Raw genomic sequence first — 21989 nt, forward strand, 5'->3', positions numbered from 1 at the left:
CTGCATAGCAAAATTTAGCAGAGACGCCTCTCAGCATTGCTTCAGGGGATGCAGTAGACCGGGGACACATGATAACATTTGGTGGAAATGTACTAAGGTTCGTCGACTTTGGCTGAGAGTATGTACCTGGGCCTCCTCAATCAACAAACCAGTTCCCAGAGATCCAACACACGTATTGTTAGGGCTTCCCTACCCTGACCTAACTAAAGTGCAGAATATACTTCTTTTCTACATTTTTACTGCTAATAAACTAACCATAGCTGCTGCTTGGCGATCACGTACTTTATCATTTGATTTGGTCAAAAATAGACTATGCCGTATACTTTTCTTTGAAAAGTTACGTGCTAGGATGCTAGACAAAATAACCAAATTCAACAAAATATGGTTACCTTTCATGCAATATCTTTTAGGCTCAGAGTGTAGCTCCAGGGTGAATAACCTATGATTTTGTTTGAGTCTTTGGTTCGTTCCTTCCTTTGCTTAGAAGTGGTTCAGTTGTGTGGTTTCCCCGCCCCATATCCCTCTCTGTTTCTGCCTCTGACTTTCTCTACCTCTTACCCACTTTCCCATTTCTACTGAGTTTCTTCTCCCTTCTCTTCTCTCTCTCTCTTTCGGTTTCTCCTTCCTTTCTGGTTCTTATATTCCTACTGCAGGATTACTACTCCATTGGTATCACTGCACGTATATCATGCCTACGCTGCACTGATCAGAAAATTCTACCTGCCCTTGCTGGAGGGCGGTTGTCAGTAATGCTACCCTGAGTATGGGATATGCTCCTGTCCAGCCATTTTTTGGTTTTGTGAATGGACAGGGGTGTCATTCCGAGTTATCTATCACATCCATTTTATATGTTTACAGCTATTACAAAAAATGTGTTAGCTATCTCTTCATTATCATACAGGTTTATTGTAAATAGTTGTATTTTGGCTCTAATTCCTACTATGGTTATGAGTAATTTTGCTATGGAATTGTACTCAATATTTCCCTGTTCACTGTCAGTTTATTCTCACTCATGTTTATGAATGTTATGGTTATATTTCATTTGTCATACTAAATTCAATAAAAATGTTAGAAAAAAAAAAGGCGTGAAGTGGTAACAAGTGTGTTAAATTTAGTGTTATTGTTCTCACAATCTTCCAATGGAAAAACCGATATGGGTACAAAATGCCCAAGTGCTGAACATCCTGCAGAGGGCTTACAGTACCTTTTATGTCGATGAGCCTGTTGAAGAATCGGATAGGCGTCAGGGCAAAGAAATGGGCCAGGTCCTTCATTCCAATTTTAAATGGATTTCTTTCATCCAGCTGCAGATGAGTGTGGACTGACAGGCGGAGGTCCTTCTCTATTTCTTTGCACAGTTTGTCTAGCAAGTGCTAAAATGTACAATATTTCAAAAAAATAAAAGCAAGGACGGTGTTACAAATAAAGTACAATACTTAGTAATTATAATACAGATAACGAAAACAGCACTGGATGACTTGTAAAACAATATACTGCATTACAGTATGTAAGCAATGTTATGATAAAGTACAAATCACATATAGATTAAATACCTCTACAAAAGGTTTGTGCTTTATTGTTCATGGGGACACCACTTTACAGATAGGGTCTATGCCTTTCTCTTAGGAGGATGGATACTAAGGAAATAAAGCATCTCCCAGTCTTTACTCAACTCCAGCCCAAGTGGATCTATGCCAACAATTTGGGATTGAGTCATTTTATAGTTGGTGAATCACAACTTACCACATTTACTCCCATCTGTTAATCAGAGCTATAAAAAAAAAGTCCATCAATGACCTATGATACAACAACCCTGCCTTAGTGTGTTGAAGGAGGTGGACACTGTGCAATCTTTCAGTAAGGAAATTTTAGGTCCCCCCCCCCCCCCCCTTTTCTTTTATGTTTTTCACAGATGTGGCAGAACAGCGTGTCTGTCCATACAGTTTCTGTGAAGCCCGGGTTTTCACCGAGGTTCTCAGAAAGGACACCTCCAGGATCTCCAAGCTTGTCCCACCATCTTCTTCCAGCCACAAAGATGATGGAGGTTGCAGAACCTGGTCAAGGCTTCAAGCAACAGAAAAGAAGAATGGCTAGCTAGATAGCAGATGTTTCCACCAGCTGCAAAAGGGTCTTTCCAGCAGGCCCAGGAAAAGGATAGATGTGGTAACAAGATGACACTGATCAGATTCAAGGTGTGTCTATGGCTGACTATACACCATACAATCTTGATTGTTCATGCTCACTACTTTCAGGTCGTTTAAGAGCTTGCCAAAACAATCTGTTAAAAGTATTTTCTATTTATTGGACATTATACTACATAGCTTTGCTGCGACTGTACAGTCAAGATTGTATGGTGTATTGCCAAACTAGAGACTAACAAAATTGTCTGCCTTATTTCTTGTATCCTATAAGTTCCTATACCTTTTCTAATGTGCTCTGGCTTACTATATTCTAGTTGCAGTCTCTAATATATCTAATCTTCTTTGTCAAGCTTTGCCGAGCCAGGGAGGAATGCACTGCTTCTGCTGTGATGGGGAGAAGTTATGCACACCCCCTCCACCCCCCTGCAGGGTGTGTGTGTGTGTGTGTGTGTGTGTGTGTGTGTGTGTGTGTGTGTGTGTCATATGCAAGGTCTCTGCTCACAGCCAGCCTGTCTGTGACCTTGTTAACAGCTGTGAGTGCAGAAAGATCAGTTCAAAGCCCAGACAAGCAGCTAAGGCAACACGTGGGAGAAACATTCCAGCGGTCAAATCACGTTTGAGAGGAGCCTCTGAAAACAGGCACCTGCTTTGATGATTTATTTCCTGTTTGGCGGCCATCTTCATTGTTTACAAAAACAATGAACAGTGATTTTATCACCAAGAAAGCAGTGGGGAGTGGCGAAAATGTCTTCTCCTAGCCCCCTCTGTGACAACAAAAAGGCTGGTACTTTTATTTATGTAAGATTACATAAATAAAAGTACCAGCCTGTTTGTTGTACAGTACAGATTCTCTTTAAGGAACCTGCAAAAACAAAGCAGTCTGGCAACTGACAGGAACATTAACGCATTAGCAGCCATAGACGAGATATCTTTGTACAATAACTTGGGGAAGGACTGCTGCAACCAGCTATACCGGGCTAAGAGTAAAGCCAGGCCTGCTTCCAGATCAGGTAAAAATCCAACAACCCCTGCACCACTCTGCATTATGCTGTGGGAGGCACACTGGCAGGCTGGGGATGAAAAAAATAACGTGGTGCTTCAGCGCATGTAAAAAAAAAATATAAAAAACAATGGTAAATGGTTAAACACACGCGCTACACATATCAATAAATGTACAGGTTTCATAAATAAAACTCTAAAGGAAGAGCTGTTCCAGCCGACTCAAAGCAACTAAATTCCACATTCTGCTGCTATTTTCAGTGAAGCAATCTATACAGATTTCTTTTTTTGAAAGAATAATTTTTTTTTCAATCATCTTTTTATTAAAACAAAAGAAGCATACATAACAAAACATTATATAAAATGTAGACTCCATTGGAATAGCAAACAGGTTGAATATGAATATCTTCACAAAGAAAGCGAGTAATACAAGGGTCATGTATTCTGGCTAGAACACATTAGTAACAGCAATAAAGAGATATACAAGTTACAGAGTCCACCCTGTAGATCTAGTAGGCTCGCCAATCCATGTACAATTAAGATCATAAATTGAAAACTTTTGTTATAACAGTACTTCTATAATAGAAAGAAACAAGACAAAAACAGAAACAAAAACAATTTTTATAAAAAAAAAAATATCTGTATAGATTTGTGATGATAAACAAGTTATTTGGTCCTGCAGCTTTCACTGGTAAATAAAAAAAACACAACTGTTGAGTAACACTGCACATTTACCTTATTCAAAACCTCCATTATTTCATTCTCATAGCTCTTCAGCAACACTTCATGGGACTCCAAATGTCTGGCATTCATCATTGCAGGGACACAACTCCACAGGGCACTAAACATGTACTGCATAAACAATGAAAGGCCAAGGTGTTAGAGACAGAAATTAGGTAAAAAGCAGAATTTTTTTTACGTTTTTGACCTTGTTCAAACTAGATCAAAGGAAAAAAAAATAAACTTGTTTATATACTGGATAATGCTACAATCATTGCTAATCTATAAATGCCATATCCCAAACATCTCAGTCAATTGGCTCTATTCACAAAACTTCTCATAAATGACTTATTTATCACCTAATTGATAAATATACAATTTCAGCACATTTACAAGCAAAATAATCACTCAAAGTAAGTTGTTCCTGATTAACTTCATGTCAATATTACTTTTCTTACCTTAATTATATTATATTGTTGCTCTTTGGGTGCTTAAAGCGGATCAGAGATGAAAAACTAACTATAATAAGTAACTTGTCTATATATCTTATCTAAAGTTTAGATAGTTTACACAGCAAATCTAGCTGCAAACAGCTTTAATAGAATATGATTGATTATTCCTGTGATACAATGACAGCAGCCATGTTTGTAAACATTACACAGAGGCACGCTTATCTGCATCTTGAGCAAAAAAACCTAACCCCCCCCCCCCCTCCTCCCCTCTGCCTATGAAATCTCTGGCTTGTAATACCTCCCCCTCCTCCTGCCCAGACTGAGCTCCCATGAGCCCTTGCTACTGTCTGAAAGTGCCTTGGCTCTCTAAAAACCTGTGGGTGTGGCTTCTTTAGTTTATAGGGTATTAAGAAAAACAAAAAAGTATTTGGCTTGAGGAATGCCCTATAAACAATAGGAAAGGAACACCATTATGCAATGAGTAAAAGCTCATCTCGGATCCACTTTAAAAAAAGTAACAAAGATAAGGTGAAAACACAGGTGAAAAAGCTTTAAGAATCATGTCCAATGAGTTTACTTTCTGAGGCAAGTGAAAAATAAATGGAATTAATGCAAAATAGGGGAGACTAAGCTCACAAGAGCCATTCCTTGTTGATAGGCCAGAGCTGCGGTGTAATCGTTCTGTGTACTCAGACAGAGACACTCGGCAACACGTTAGGAGGATCCAGGCAGCGATATGGTGACTTTTTAAGTACCAAAGACAGCAGGGAGAGCGAGTTATTTTAAAGTAGACTTGAACTCTTGCACAGGACAAAAAGAAAACAGAGAAATGAACCCTTTATGTATTTAGAGAGTTTAGCCTGTCTAATTCCCCCTCATCTGTGTCTAATCACAAGTTGTAATTGGATCTCTCTGCTGTGTCAGCTGACTGCCATGGCAGATAAGCTCATTTGAAAGCACAGGATGTTAACAATATGTCTGCTTCCATGAAAGCAGGACATAGAAACAGTGCAGATTTATTTTAAGATTTGATTTAGCTGTAACAAAGATGCTTTTCTTTGAAGGTTATTACGTTGTCACGTATCTTATAGGGCTGAGAGGAAGTTATGAGTTCAGGTCCGCTTTAAAGGTCAATGTGTCAGATTTAAAAAAACAAAAAGCATATTTACAGTATTACAATGGCTGAAGCAGAATGAAAGTTTTTCACGCTACTTGTCTTATAGATGCAAAACAGTGCTTATGTATTACTCGTAGTGTTGGGCGAACACCTGGATGTTCGGGTTCGGGAAAGTTCGCCGAACATGGCCGCAATGTTCGGCATGTTCGGGCCGAACCCCGAACTCCCCGAACATCCCGATTTTGGGGGCCCTATGGGGTCGCAGGCATAAGGGGGGAGCATGCCCCGATCGCGGGGGGGGGGGGTCGGAAATTCCCCCCACCCCCTCCGCTAGCGCTCCCCCCTCTGCCCGCTTCCCCATTCAAAAGTTAGGAAGTGAAACTGTACCTGTGCGGCCGGTAGTGGGTGACTGGCAGTGGGCGGCACTATGGAGAGACTGAGGAGGAGGAGGAGTCCGGAGAGTGACGCGTTGAGGGAGGCCGGGCAGCGGGCGGATCAGCAGTAGTACCGTACTACTGCTGATCCGCCCACTGCCCGGCCTCCCTCAACGCGTCACTCTCCGGACTCCTCCTCCTCCTCAGTCTCTCCATAGTGCCGCCCACTGCCAGTCACCCACTACCGGCCGCACAGGTACAGTTTCACTTCCTAACTTTTGAATGGGGAAGCGGGCAGAGGGGGGAGCGCTAGCGGAGGGGGTGGGGGGAATTTCCGACCCCCCCCGCGATCGGGGCATGCTCCCCCCTTATGCCTGCGACCCCATAGGGGGCCAGTATTCGGGCGAACAGGGCCCTGTTCGTGCCGAACAGGGGCCCTGTTCGGCCAGGCAATGAGCCGTTCGGGCGAACCCGAACAGTTTGGCCGAACACCACCAGGTGTTCGGCCGAACGCGAACATCACCCGAACAGGGTGATGTTCTGCAGAACCCGAACAGTGGCGAACACTGTTCGCCCAACACTAATTACTCGTTACTTTAAAACATACACAAATCAATTGCACTGCAAATGCTGAAAAAAACAAAAAACCTATTCTGTGCTAAAATCTAATGAGTCAGGAGTGACTCCAGCAGTCACACAGAGAATCAGGAGCTGTGTGAGGTCTCTGCTTCAGCATGCCCCAAGGGGCAGTGACATCATTGAGACATCTGCTGTGATTATACCGTTTCCAGCCAATGACAAGGATTTACAGAAACAAGGAGGAAAGCTATATACTATTACTATACTCTAATAAGAATGAAAGTCCACTTTTTTGAGTATGGCACTGGACATAATTTTGATGTATCCATTTCAGTTCACATGTGGCTATAAATGTCAAAAAATGGTGCAGAAAGTTAAATAGCATTTTTCTTTTTCAGTGATGATACAGCAGTTGGAAGACCTAAACAGCTCTACCCTTTTTGACCATAAAACAGCTTTTGCTATGGCAGATTTCTTTATTGTATAAGGAGTATAACTGCACTGATTAACCACAGTACCCAAATGAAGTGCTGGTTCTTCTTTTGCTAGATAAGCCAGAGGAGATGATCATTTGTCTTCAAGAAAATAACTGAAGTGTTATATAACAGATATGAAAGGACAGAGAGGAAATTGTCTTTACTCACATGTAGCCTGGAGGCATCCACAGCACTTTCATACACATCATCCAGATAGATGGGAAAGACTGCCCGATGCCAGTACAGGAAGCAGCAGTCACACTGGGCTCGCACTCTGCAAGTAACACACACAACAACAATTACTATTTATTCATCTTCACAAGTACCAATAACTGGCTTATCAGTCAGAAGTGCAGGTCAGAGTATCATTGCTGGTGATATATTTAGTGACATAGAGGATTTTCTGTTCAGCATCTGCACATGACTTTGTATTCATATATTATAAATGCAGACTGGGATAAATGCTCTATCCTATATTACAGGCCAGACATTCATATACAGCGTATATCCTGGCGGTGACACTTTACCTTTCTCGGAGTTCACTTATGAGGTCTAGTTTCTTCATAACGAGCTGCAGAGGCAAAAGCTCCTCATCTTTGAAGGTTTTCTGAAAATATAAAAGCTACTTAAACCATTTGGCATGATGAACATCTTTAGTTATCCAACTGTAAAGCAGTTAAAATTAGTTAATAGGTATATCTTTCACATTTTCTTTATTATCACATACGTAATTATCAGCCAAACATTTTTTTAATGCAGAGATGATTCACGCATTCTGGAAACCATCAACTAGCAAATTACTCTTCTATTCCTTTTAGTGGAGAAACATATGTGAGACTGAGTAGTCATGTGATCGATGAGCCTCCATCCTGACCCATCTACCCAACATCCAGGACAAAAGCAGCTACATCCATGCCATCGATTTGAGACCCTTTTCATGAAATCAGTTAATTTTGCAGCAGCTGATTTGGGCACTAGTGCTGGGCTTTAGAATGGCGGATGTTGGTGCTTGAAGTCTGAGCGATTAGTGTGGACACTATAGATCATCTATACAAAAGTTGGGGCACCAATTACCCAAACTCACCAGATTTTGGCATCAACTGAGTATAGCTAATTCTTCACCCAAAGTCCTTCATTTAGTGTACCCGAGATAAACATACTGCAGTATTTATACCTACCTGGGACTTCCTCCAGCCCCACGTGGTCTGGGTTCCAGCACTATGTTCCCCGGCAGCTCAGTTGTCCTGTGGTCACCTCTGGTAATTTCGGCAGTCATGCTTTTTGCACATATGGAGCCTGGCCCATCACGCTCCCGCGCCCAGGCCGCATATGCCCTGAGAATGCTACTGGCTGCAGGAGCACATCAGGGGGCTGCACCTGCAGCCAAGCATGCACAGATGAGCACAACTGCCGAAATTACCGGAGGTGACCACGGGACAATGAAGCAGGCCCAGGCAGGACTCGCCATCCACAGACCACACGAGGCTGGAGAAAGTCCCAGGCAAGTATAAATACTGCAGTGTGTTTATCTCATGTACACTTTAAGCACAGACGTTGTTAAAAAGCCAAAGCAGAGGCTTCCCATATTTCCCCCACCACAGCTTAACTCTGGTGCTAATACACATACAGTCAAAGAATGATGCGTCAGGCGCTTGGAACTGCAACGGGGGAGGGGGGTGAAGAAAACAGAAGAACTGGTTAGGGTTGTTTGTTAGGATAGTGAAGGACAGTTAGAGTGAAGCTGGATAAATGGTTAGTTTTAGAAGGTTAGGCGTTACAAACTTAGGTGAGGAAATTAGGGTTAAGCATTGGAAACATTTTTATTGGGGAGGGGTATATTAGCAGTAGCTATATGCTGTGGGAAAGATTAATGAAACTATTAAAATTTTGTGGCATAGCCAATAATATTCCTTCACCAATGCGGAGCAGATCCTCACCAAAAATACACATCATATATTTCCCAAATCCTATGTAGGAAATGAGGAATGAACAGAACTGGTCAACCCAGAAAGAAGAATTCCACTGAACATAAACGTAAACAAAAAAAACCCCAAAACATATGATTAAACAAAGGCTATTTGTAGGTGAAAAGTTGCTGGGAATCCAGAAGATAGTAATGTAAACATACTGGCAGCTCTTACCATCTGTGTCCCAACACTCAGTGCCAGTGACACCACAAGCCTCCGTTGTCTGGTGCTGGGTCCGTTTAGAGTATTCTCTGCCAGTACCAGAGCAGAGAGGACATCCAAGCGCTGCTCACTATACTTTTTGTCAGAAACCACTCGCTTCTACAATTACAGAAAACAAATGTTTATACACCAAACTCAGTAAATTTAGACTGGAGACAAAGTATTTCACTAACTTTCAAACCATTGTTCAATAACAATTATGGTAAAAACAATAAAACCCACAATATAACAACTGTTCAAACAAGTCAAAAACTGAATTCTGGGTAGCTCAAAATAGTATTTACTAATCGTGTTTATAAATCAAACTATAAATATGGTAATGATCCATTTGAACGTTAATAAGGTAAGAGAAGACTGTTAGGGGAGTGGAGTTTAAAGCTATGTATTGCTATGTACAGACATTGGCATTTTGTGGACTTCAAATACACCTGACCCCAGGCAAAGCCATCTAAGCTGAGCACAGAGATTTTCATGCTGGATCCACGTATCTCTGTGTGTTTTCTGTCGCTCCCCTTGTTACCCCAAACACTGTAATCGCGCCTTTTGGCTAAAGACAAATTTTCAGACAGGAAGAGTCAGGCTTGCTGTAATGTTCCCTCCCATCATTCCTTCCTCTTAAAGGAAATGAATGGGGAAAGAAGAAGGAAGGAATGGGATGGTGATAACAGGGAACAGCGCAGTAACCCTGCCTTTTTCGGTCTGAAAATTTGACTCAAGTCAAATGTTTCAAGGAGTGATTGCAGGGACCGGAGGAAACAAAGAGGAACAGACAATGCACAGAGGTATATGGATCCAGCATGAACACACCTCTGTGCTTACCTTGGGTAGCTTTGCCTCAGGTCAGGGGTGCTTTAAACAATCATTCATGATCACTTTGAGGCTCCCTGCACACTGCAAATCAGTTTTGAGTTTCCGATTACGATTTGCAATTCCGATTTTCCCTGAATGCAATCAACAGTAAAACAGAGGAAAAATCACAGCAGGCAGTAATGGTTAAAAATCGGAATTGGATGTAAAAACAGATTAAAAATCAGGTAGCCTGAAAAACATTTTTCTAACAATCACTGTGCAGGCATAATGGTCCGCAGAGAGCTAAGCAGCCTTATCTGTTTAGAGAAGGTCAATGAGCTTGTTTATTTTGCTAATTTGTGCGGCGCCTGGCTGAAACTCTGGGTACCCAAATCAGGCACACAGTGATGGCGCCGTAATGATAGACAACGTCGAAATCAGCTGCCCTCCACTTGGGGGCCAAATTTGGCCCGTGGGCCAGAGTTTGACATGTATGAATGAAAGGATTAAAATCTGTAGCATGTTAGATTAGAGATCAGGATTAAGATATCTGGCAAGGAAAAGGTTAGCAGTTGCTACACTTTTAAGTGCCCGTTTCTCCTGTGCTGTTACTTGCTGTGATGCAAGAAGGCATCCAAATCCCAGGATTCCCATGCATGAGGCAACTTTTTGCTGCATGCAGTCTGTTTTTTCCCTGCCTGCGAATCCGACAGCAACCTATTCTTTTCAATAGGCTGAGTTGTCTGTCTGAATTTGTATGTGGGGAAAAGCAGTGAATCGCCCCTAGCTGAAGCAAGCCCTACGGATATGGCAACCAGGCACAACAGTTAGCAAAGGTTTTGTGGGTATATATTTACAAAGCAGAAAAGCGTGCTGCATGAGTAGAGCACGGATACATTACATGCAATGCATTAAGCTCTACTTATTGTGCGTAAGACTTTATACACAATGGGGTTGATTTCCACAGTGTGCCTTAAATGTAAGTGGCTGCATGCTACACGCGCTACTGGCTGCATAGTGCGCGTAATTACCTTCAGCCACAGGTGCGCACGCTTTGCAGCGGGTAGTGCAGCATAGCGAGCACTAGTAACCTACACCCGCTCTCCATGCAAATAACGAGTGCTTAACTTGTCCTACCTCGAGCCCCTTCCTTAACTAAGGAAACTCCATCTATCAAGAAATACTGGCCTACAAAGCTTTAGCTTAGCACTTGCAATTAACATTGTATGTAAACTATTAAATACAGCATATCACAATGTTATCTCTCTGAATGAGGATACCTTTGCCACGGCTATGGCAGCCAGTGCTTGATACTGTAGATGCTGAGTAATATGGGAAACAGAATCTGCAACCACCATACTTCTCCTGTGGAAAGTGTGCTCAATTGCCTGGAAAATACACAACATAACTCATGGTTACCACACTCACCATGCAATACACATTTTCATCAACGTCAGACTAAAATCAAATCACATTTATTATTTTACTTTAGAAAGTTACAGGCGTTTTGTTTGTCTGCCTATATTACTGATAGAACTGTTCAGTTTATTTGATTTCTATTGCTAAGGAGACATTCTCAAAAGTCAATAATGCACTCGGGCACAAGCAACTCTGCACTGTTCTATGAGTATAGCCTGTAGGGATGCCTCTACCTGTTCCTTCCACTGACTTGGGGAACAAGACCCTCCATAACTACATACAAGAATGCAAGCAACATGTATACAGCAAGTATGGGAAAGTAATGCAATCAACCTTAAAGAGAATCTGTATTCACAAAATGAAGTATAAACAAACATCCCTGCCTGTTTGGGGTCATCTCCTAGCCTCCTCTGTAATATTTTTGCTGCTCTCCGCTGCACTAAAGAGGGTAAAAAAAACTGTTTTATAAACTGTTTTGTAAACAGAAAAGATGGCCACCAAAACAGGAAGTACATTAGCAGAGCAGTGAACTCAGTTAATACACAGTGAGTACACAGAGAATTCAGTCTCCAGAGGTTATGTGCAAGTTTTGAAAGAGCTCTGTGTCAATGAAGCATGACAAGCTGTGTCTTGGCTCTGCACTCTTGTCAGCCTGACAGGCAGCTTCTTCCTCAGCCAGCTATTCTTTGTTCAGTTTATCAGTCTGTGTTTATCAACCTCACAGATAGCAGACAAGCTGACAGTGAGAGCAAGGGACATTGGCCTCAATTCACTAAGCTTATCTCCTGTCTTTAATAACTCAGAGTTGTTACCATGGTGATAAGGCATGTAGTATTCAGGAAACATTTTACCTCAGGCAAACCTAAAGTTAACTCTGTCTTTAAGTTAACTCTTCAATCCTTAAAATAACTCCAGAGTTAAAGACAGGCTGTTTATTAACTGCATGTGAAAATAACTACAGAGGAGGTAAAATAACTACAGAGGAGGTAAAATAACTACAGAGGAGGTAAAATAACTACAGAGGAGGTAACTTAAGGAATGAAGAGATAAGATAACACTCTCTTATGTGGAGGTAAGTTTTCTCTTGCCTTATTATCTCCAGCATGATCTTAGTGAATTGAGGCCTTTGGCCTCAATTCACTAAGATCATGCTAGAGATAATAAGGCAAGAGAAAACTTACCTCCACACGTGAGAGAGTTATCTTACCTCTTCATTCCTTAAGTTACCTCTCCTATAGTTAATTTACCTCCTCTGTAGTTATTTTCACATGCAGCTAATTAACAGCCTGTCTTTAACTCTAGAGTTATTTTAAGGATTGGAGAGTTAATTTAAAGACAGAAGAGTTACATTTAGGCTTGCCTGAGGTAAAATGTTTCCTGAATACTACATGCCTTATCACCATGGTAACAACTCTATAAGAGTTATTAAAGACAGGAGATAAGTTTAGTGAATTGAGGCCATTGTCTGTGAGGAATAGTCATCACAAGAGCACTGGAGGGGCTTGGAAGGAGTTAACTTGTTCACATTACTGAAGAGTTGGCAGCCTTTCAGACACAGGTGACAAATCCGACAGGGGGAAGATAAGTTGATTTATTACAAAGATGGTGCAAGTAGAAAGTGCTGCAGTAAGCCAGAGCACAATGGAACAGCCTTAGGAACTTGTAGGATAGGAGAAATACTGCTGAAATTTTTGTTACGGGGTCTCTTTAAAGAACTGTGGTGAAAACATACATACCAAGATTTACACCTGTAAAAAACTGAACCGAGCTTAAAAAGTTTATATAAGTGGTATATACCTTTATCAAAGGCTAAATCAGTATTTTTTTTCCAGTGTCATTCTAGTATGTATACGTTTTAAAACACAGTGTTTGCAAAGTACCCGCATCTTTGTGTTGTAACATATCAGTTAACCCTTGATGAATACATATTTGTTAGAGGCATGTGTAGACACATGGAACCAGGCACTGTCTGCATGAACCTCTGAGCTCAGAAGCAGCAGCTGCCCCTAGATGTGTCCCGTGGTCGTTTTCAGCTACTGTGTAACTGCACAGTGTCAATTGCTACACACGCTTAAAAAATGCTACATTTGTAGCAGGCAACTGGTATTGTTTAAAAATAAATAAATATGTAAGCCTCTACATACCTCTCACTTCAGTCCTAAATTAAAAAAAACTGCCAACTCCCTAGTACTCACCAACTTGGTACACAGCTAAACATATATACATCCTCCCCACTACCCTCCAGCTACTGCAGCAGAGTGGCACTTTTCTATACTTCTAGACTAATCTTTGTTGTGTGCTGACACGTCCATGTCCCCGACCTCTACACATGGATTGCACAGCCGGAGACCACAGTCATAAAGTGAAACTGGCTCCAATCTCTAGTAACTAGTTCTATGACATTCTCTTTGTAAAAGAAGCTAGTGGAGATTCAAGTTTTGCAGTAAAAAACAAACAAAAAACAAAACAAAACACCTGTACCTTGAGAAGCTCTACAAGTCTGCACAGTGCTTTCACAGAGGTTTTTGTCATTGGCTTCTGCATAGACATGTATAGATTCATTGTAGTTTTTATTATGTTGCTAAGGCCACACGCATAAAGAAATCCCTGGAAAAAGAGATTGGAAATGAGCATTAAATGCACTGAAATCTGACTCAACTAAGTAACTGCAATGGCACACATAAAAAAAAAAAAACAAGAAAAAAAAATACAAAGTGAACATTGGCAAAGTCTAAATAGACTTTATATAGTGCTGACATTTTATACAATGCTTTTGAGTACATGAAGCAACAGACATTACTATCTGTGCGTACGAGAGGAATCCGTGCGGGAGACTTGGGCGCAGGATACAGCCTGTATGGCTTATCCTGCTCCTGCACAAGTTACAGGCGGTGTTAAATACTATTCCCCCTCCAGGCCGCCATGGATAGTGGGGAATGAAATAATTTGGCTTCCAGCAATTGCTGGAGGCCGAATTATAATGTTTTATAAGTAACTCTAGCTCCGTCTTCTGACGGAGCTGAAGTTACTCCCTGTGCGCCGCTATAGCTGTAATTCCTATTATGGCCTATGGTGGCGCCAGCTGCGCCCAAATCTCCTGCGCTGGAATGAAAGTGTTTGACTATCTGTACCTCTCCATGACCCCCAATCTAATGCCTAGGGTCAATTTGGGAGCTAGCCAGTTACCCGGCCAGTATGTTTTGGGTTATGAGAGGAAATCCTTGTATAGGAATAACATACTAGTCAGAAAATGTTCTTACTGGCATCCCAACCTGTGACTCTAGCACTGCTTGGCAAGAGCGTGAAACATATGCCATCAGGGCTTAGAAAGGTTGTCTGCATGGAGCATCAATTGCTCCTCATGCTGGCCCATGTACTGTATGTTATCAGTGTGCAGCCACTTATATAGGCCATACAAATGAAAAAAAAAATTTGGCTCAAATTTTAACATCTAGATTTGTTAGTCAGGTTCTAAAAGCTGAAACCTAATGCAGATCTGAAATGGACGGATGGATAGAATGTTTCAACTGCACATCGTCTCCGGTACATGATTTTAGGTGCATCCATTATGAAAAAAAAAAAATCTATATCATCTAGTCTCATCGGATAATGAAATTAAAATATCATTTGATTACCGGTAGATTGTTTAAAGGTATTTATTTGAATGGACAATTCCACCATTAATACATTTATGAAAACGAGGACTTCGGGCTTATAACAGCGTACCTGCACAAATACATTACATCTGTTGGTCAGGTCTTCTGCAAATTTATCACTTTTCTGCTCTTTTGACAAAATGGATTCCATTTTCATCATCCAGGAGGTAACAATCACATAGTAAGACTGGACATCTCTATGGCGGTAAGACAACCACTGAATTAGTACAGAGCAGAACAATATACTGCAGTATGAAAGCATTTTACTAGAACAGGAAATGAGCCTGCACATTGAATTGGCTACTCCTAGAAAAGCATTGCCTGTCCATTATTTATTACAATAAATAAACCAATGTACTCCACATTAAAAAAAATATTGCACCACCCAAAGAATTAGGGTCCATTCACAATGTGACTATGAGCAATCCTATAGGACAGTGCTGTCCAACTTTGCAGGCATTGAGGGCCCTTTTTTTTTCAGACCGGCAGACCGACACAATCTAAACCCCCCAGAAACCCCGCCCACCCAACAGCAGATTTCCCCACAAAATACAATTGGAGTGATAGCAGATTCCCCACAAAGTACAACCAGATTGGCAGCAGATTCCCCACAAAGTACAACCAGATTGGCAGCAGATTCTCCACAAAATACATTCAGATTGGCTGCAGATTTACCCACAAAATACATTCAGATTGGCTGCAGAGTTACCCACAAAATACACAAAGACTGGCTGCAGATTTACCCACAAAACACATTCAGATTGGCCGCAGCTTTGCCCACAAAATGCAGTCAGATTGGCCGCAGATGTGCCCACAAAATGCAGGAAGAGTGGCCGCAGATGTGCCCACAAAATGCAGGAAGAGTGGACACAGATGTGCCCAAAAAATGCACTCACATTGGCCGCAGATGTGCCCACAAAATGCACTCACATTGGCCGCAGATGTGCCCACAAAATGCACTCACATTGGCCGCAGATGTGCCCACAAAATGCACTCCGATTGGCCGCAGTTGTGCGCACTTCGATTGGCCGCAGAGCTAAAATATTTACACACCCTCGCCTCCCTCGTTGTCCCCCGTGCTGCCGCCTGTAACTCACGGTCACCTCAGATCGGCAGCGGCGGGCAGGAAATCGGAGCCAGTCAGACCGGCGCATGGCAGCCGCGCTGTGAATTTGAATGGAGGACGTGACATCATCGGTCACGTCCAGCACTTAACGTCCCCCATGCGGCTGCCATGCGCTAGTGTTGCTGGTTCCTATCCTCTGCCGCCGCCGATCTGAGGTGTGTTAGAGGCGGCAGCACGGGGGACAGAGGGGGGAGGCTGTAAATATTCATAGTCCGCAGCATGGGGGAAAGAGTTAAAAAAAAAAAAAAAAAAAAAAAAAAAAAGCGCTGCCACAGCAGGCGGCCCGCAGCAGGAGGCCTTACTGTATCCCCACAAAAGCCAAATGAGAAAAGAAAGGACTGAGGGTGCAGCAGACAGTTTCTTCCTCTGTGCAAAGATCACCTGATCCCACCCACCTCCTCCCTCTCCTAAGGCATGAAGTGAGAGGAATACAGAGGATGCCATCTTCATACCCTTATAAACAATGCCAGTTGTCTGGCTGTCATAACGTACATATAACTATTTGCCCACAATTACAGCTAAAAGACCCAGAATAAAAGACAAAACCATAATATAACTAAAACAAAACAACTTACAACATGTGCAGTTCTTATTCCTCCCTCCCAACAACAACAGTATGTGCTACAGGTCTCCTGTAATACTCTGCATTATATGCTCCTTCATGATAACGTTTTCTGTTACAGTGCTACCAGTTCCACTCTATTATACTGCCTACATTTTGAATGTCTCTCTCTTATCTCATCATAGTGCCCCATTGCTAACATTATAATGCTACCAGTTAAAGAATTTCCTATAATAGTGCTTGCAATTAAAAATGGCTGTTATTGTGTTCTCATGAAGCCCCCCCATATCATGAATCCCAATTTTGTGTTCCCAATGTCCCCTTCCCCTTCCTTATAGTGCCCTCAAATAGTGTCCCCGTCACTCCCTGTAATGATCTGGGGCAGGGGCACAAATAAAGTAGCCTTGTGATGCCACTGGCTAAAACAGTACCACATACTAACTGCCATAAGACAGGACTCGTCAAGAATTATGATTCAAGATAACAGAGTGGTTTGTGTGACATACTTGGTTAAAGACTGAGCCTTCGTTTGTAGATACGTTTCTCTATGGGATTTAATAGCAAGTAAGTTCTTTCGGTCCATCAGTTTGGCTGCTGCTGGAACCTTGTTGCTTAGGAAACTATCAGCACACCAAATGACATTGGCTGTCAAAGTAATTGCTGGAACCTTCAACATAGAAAAAAGCATTATCAATCTTTACAAGAAAAAAGTACATCAGCAAATATAGAAAAGTATAACAAAAAAAAAAAAAGCCTAAAAGCCCGTAGGCTAACAAAAATATGAAGATGAGATTAGCAAGTATTGTTTCCTGGCACCCCAGCCATATGAAAATTGCTGATCTGGCAAAGGTTCCATGTTCTTGGAATAAAGGAAGTTGCTAAAGAATTCGCGCTTGCAGTGTGATATAAAAATGAATGTACCATAGTATAAAATGGAGACAACTGTCTTTCACACAGTTAATTGCCGCTTAAAAAAATTAGAACAAAAAAAAAAAAAAAAAAAAAAAAAATCACTGCTATATATGTACACATGTGGATTTCTTAGCTAGTATAACGACATTCTGAAAATGCACGCGTATCCAGCACAAGCTAGAATCCTGAAAAAAAGTTTCTAACAAAAAAACAGCATTGTAGCAGATGAGAATGCAAGGAAAATGAGCTATGTTGGCAAATGCAGTATTTGTTGACATCCCAGCTGCATCCCATTTGCATTTCACCATTCACTGACCATCTCTACCAGTTATGTAATGGATATATAGGGAATATTGTACTTGGCAAAGCACACAGCTAAAAACACAGTTCAAATAAAGTATGAGGGCTTTTATACACTACATGCCATTTTGCTGTGATCTGAATGCGATTTTGCACGCATGCTGCATTTGCCAGTGGTTCCCCTTGTGTTCCTAGCATCTAGTGAAAATTGCATCTAAATCGCATTGTGATCTGCAGTGTAAAAGAGCCCTAAATCTCTAGATCAGTATATCAGCCCAAGTACTTCTAGAGGGCTACAGACGTGTCAGGAGGTTCACAATGTAATATCTGGCTAAAATAGATTGTTTATTTCGTAAGATATGCAGAGGACAAAAAAAAGTTCCGTAATGTTCTTTGAACAAAAATTTTATTTTACTGCTCAACAAATGGGCACAGCAAATTCTAATCATCTGTAACTTGGTTTAAGTGGTCCTTGTACCATAAGGCCTTGAGAAGCACTGCCATAGACAGATGAAGCCGGTCCCACTCACTCACTCAAGAGCTACTTCACTTGTCTCTGCTTCACTCGATAAACCAATACAAATCAGGACATAGCAGTTATCACTGCCAGGGTCCTGCTATAAGAAGGTTTACACTGCAAACTGCCATTAAATGCTAGATAAAAAATATCTTAATAGAATTGGGAAAGTAAAAAAAAAATGAAGGTACTTTGTTATAGATTGATTCAGGTGGTTAGAAAACTAGGCAGATAATTAAGGTAAGATGCCTTTTCCAGCTGTGATAAAAAAAAAATTTTTATGTAAAGCAAACCTGCGCTCAAGTCTGCACAAGTGCACTGCACAGGCACGCCCGTAATTACACCTGCACAGTGTGGCCGCACTTTCACACGGACAGAAGTGCAGCCTTGTAAACATATTCTAGCCCTTATCAAATATGTTCAGAGGGTCCGGGTGCTGTATTGGTGGGATCAAGGAGGATGGGGTAACCCTCTGGGCTATCCGGAGACTTCCCACTACCAGAGGTAAGTATTCAGTTTTAACACTTTACTTGCCTTCAGGTACACTTTAAAGAGTAACTGTCAGGCTGCAAAAGCTAATTTAAACCTCTATTCTCCTGTGTTAAACAGTTTAGAAGGAAGCCAAAAAGGCAATACTGAAGTTAAAAATCTCTTTTACTTTGATGTTTGCTGAACAGCAAGGCTCCTTATTCCCAAGCTCCTAAGGAGGCCGGCAGGACGCATAACAGATACTGCAAAGTATTCTGGGGCTGCTTCTTCTCCCCACTGCACTACCTTGGGTCATCCCCTTCATTTCCCTATCCCGCCCTAAGGCTGCTTTCACAGTGGGAAGTTACAGGCTCATGTTACAGCAGCTTGTAACAGCAGCCTAACTCACAGCACTGAAAAATCAATGTGCTGTTCACAGGGCACATGTTCCATTAGAGTATACTGCAGGAGTCCGCTATTGTTCCTAGCCACATGGCTTATTAATATTCACTGCACAGTAGTGTTGTCCGGATCATGAACCATTAGGATCTTTGATCCTGATCTTTTTTGTGAGTCGAATCATCAGGAAGCACGGTAAGGGAGGATATTACATCACAATTGGCTTCATACAAGACAGACAATCATGGAACTTGCCATGAGCTGTCAGGAGCATCATTCTCTGCAAATACTATATAAAAATTCTGTGAAATCCAAACGTGGACAGTGAAATGCATATGTAATGTAAGTACAGCCACTATTTAGCTACTGATATATGTGGTTTTTTTTCTCTGAGACCCTATACCTAACAGCTCCTCTTTAACAAAAAGTATTACATATTTTATTACAAATTATAAATGCTATGTTATTTAAATGGCCTTTATATTTTAAGCTAAATGCGTGCATTTTCCTCAGCTGAAACCATTATTATTATTATTATTATTGATGCCACTGTATAATAAAAAGGTAGTCATCTGTATTAAGCCTCGACTGAGCAGGTCATGCTTTGCCTTTTATTTCTTGTGATTGTTGCGTATCTATTGGCATTCTAAAGGTGGCCATACATCAGGCGATGATGGACAGATTCAACTGAGATACAGAACACTCTCTGATCAAACCTGATTAGAGAGAGATCTGTTGGCTGCCCATACACCACAGACCAATTCCTGATAGATTTCAGCATGAAATCTTGTGGGACTCTGCCTTGTGACGCCGCCTCGTCACCCCCAGCACTGTCCCCATAGCGTACTGTCCCCCCATCCCCCAATGCAGGAATACTTCACATATTGGTGTCTGCAGCTGACTCCATCTCCACACTCTCCCTCACAAATGTGCCCCACGTGGTTGCCGGCATATTGCACGTGGCCACTTGTGTGAGGTCACACGCGCGCCCACCTTACGCCAGCAGCCACGCAGGGTGCGTGTATGTGAGGAAGAGTGCGGAGATGGAGTCAGCGGAGGACATAGACAGTTAAAGTATTTATGCATGCACATTTTACACTGGGCGGGAGCAGTGCTGGGGTTCCGTTGCTCGCCCCAATATTGCATGCCGCGCAGCTGATCTAGTACGTCAGCCAGACATCTTGCAGCATGTCTGATCGATACATGTGGCCAATTTCAGCCCCAAATTGGTTGCATCGTCCATCGGACATGCTCTTGGCGGCATAGATTTTCAATCGATTATAATCATCGAATCGGATGGTCGATCGGCTGCCAAGTCGCCTCATGTTTGGCCACCTTTAGTTTGCTTGTTGAAGCATATGCATTATTTCATCAGTGCACAATTTATCTAATTTGTAGCAGTATACCAGACACACTCATACCCAGAATGACTGTTCAGACATGCAGAAGATCAAGTGGATTATCTGGGACTCAAAAAGACTCAAGGTTGAGTACCAGGCAATCGTTACTTCAACAAACATGTCATCCCTTATTGATTTCAGTTTCTTTCAAAGACAGTTTAACTAAATTTTCTATACCTTCTTACAGACATCTAGGAGGGATTTGAAAAGCTTTTTGTCCACGCTGCGAAAAATATGGAAGTGAAGTACAAACAGGCCACAAAGCCCCACATATCTTTCCCTCTGGTCAATTTCAGAAGCTTCTCCTGCAGGGTAGTACAGACTGAATGTAATCAAATTTTATAGGCATAGACACAACAGACGCTCAGATAACTGAATACTGAAAGCTTGTTAAAGCAGACTTACCCAGTTTAACTTCTACATTTGAAAATATTGTACGAATGTTATGTGCAAACTCTTCTGCAAATGTTCCATTCTTCGAGACAGACACGCCCCCATTGGAAGAGTCAAACTGCTGTTCCACACATCCCTGTGAGGTGTAAAGAGTAGCAGTGTCACATACCACGGCAAGACCATAAACAGGAGAATCTAAACAGGAGAATCTGAGAATACCAGCAACCCTAAGCTCTCCGGGATAGGCTAGTCAATTATCAACTGTCAACAGACAGTGTAAAACAGTTTCTCAAAAGAGGGATCAGTTTATAGAGACGCTGCAACTTGCACCAGTATATTATATTGTAGATTATCTCCTGGTATACAATAGTTACACTACAGATTAACATGAATGCTATATTAAAGGATACCTTAGTGCAAATATAAATTTAAAAACGGGGATTGGCGGGGATGTGTGTCCTTGATCGTGTGCCCACGAGTCAATACAAGATCTGTCACTTATTTGCAGCTATATCCCTAACTAAATGTCTCTGGTCATTTATTCAATCCTCCTGGGGACGTCAGTGCAATCTATGCACTTCTGTCCCAGTGAATCACAATGCATCATGTTCCCGAAAACACGGCTGAAATCGTAGTAAGAGACCCAAGGGAGCTGTCTTCACTATTGACAGTCTAGGGAATTCTCTGTGGTCTTAAGTTACACTTAATGTGAGGTTTGTCAAAGTACATAAAGAAATACATGGTTTGTATCTGTAAAAAAGAACAAACAAAAAACCCCACAAGGTTTCTACATTGCCCACACTATGCCATACCTGAAACAGCATGCCATCAAGCAACTGGCTTTCCAGTTTTAAGAGCAGCTTCTCAAAGGGTTTCAGTTTATCTTCGTGAATTCCAAACTTTACTGGGTTATGATGTACCGATTTTAACAACCTATGGGGGAGAGAATAGAAAATGTTTTCACAGAATAAAATAAACCAGAAGCAAGGAAGAAAAAAAAA

At 41.7% G+C, this 21989-nt stretch overlaps 1 protein-coding gene across 1 annotated transcript in view; it reads right to left on the reverse strand.

The window, feature by feature from the left end:
- WASHC4 (WASH complex subunit 4) overlaps positions 1–21989 on the reverse strand; it is a 93152-nt gene that overhangs the window by 35417 nt on the left and 35746 nt on the right. Inside the window, exons 10-21 of the mRNA XM_068276910.1 lie at positions 21801–21921; positions 21001–21124; positions 20773–20900; positions 17106–17266; positions 14982–15108; positions 13737–13862; positions 11117–11224; positions 9000–9146; positions 7386–7465; positions 7027–7132; positions 3876–3992; positions 1205–1373 (exon numbers count right to left, since the gene is read on the reverse strand). Coding sequence (XP_068133011.1) covers positions 1205–1373; positions 3876–3992; positions 7027–7132; positions 7386–7465; positions 9000–9146; positions 11117–11224; positions 13737–13862; positions 14982–15108; positions 17106–17266; positions 20773–20900; positions 21001–21124; positions 21801–21921 — 1514 coding nt within the window. The remainder of the gene's footprint in view (positions 1–1204; positions 1374–3875; positions 3993–7026; positions 7133–7385; positions 7466–8999; positions 9147–11116; positions 11225–13736; positions 13863–14981; positions 15109–17105; positions 17267–20772; positions 20901–21000; positions 21125–21800; positions 21922–21989) is intronic.

Source organism: Hyperolius riggenbachi, chromosome 3 (assembly GCF_040937935.1).
Source record: "Hyperolius riggenbachi isolate aHypRig1 chromosome 3, aHypRig1.pri, whole genome shotgun sequence".
Taxonomy (NCBI): domain Eukaryota; kingdom Metazoa; phylum Chordata; class Amphibia; order Anura; family Hyperoliidae; genus Hyperolius; species Hyperolius riggenbachi.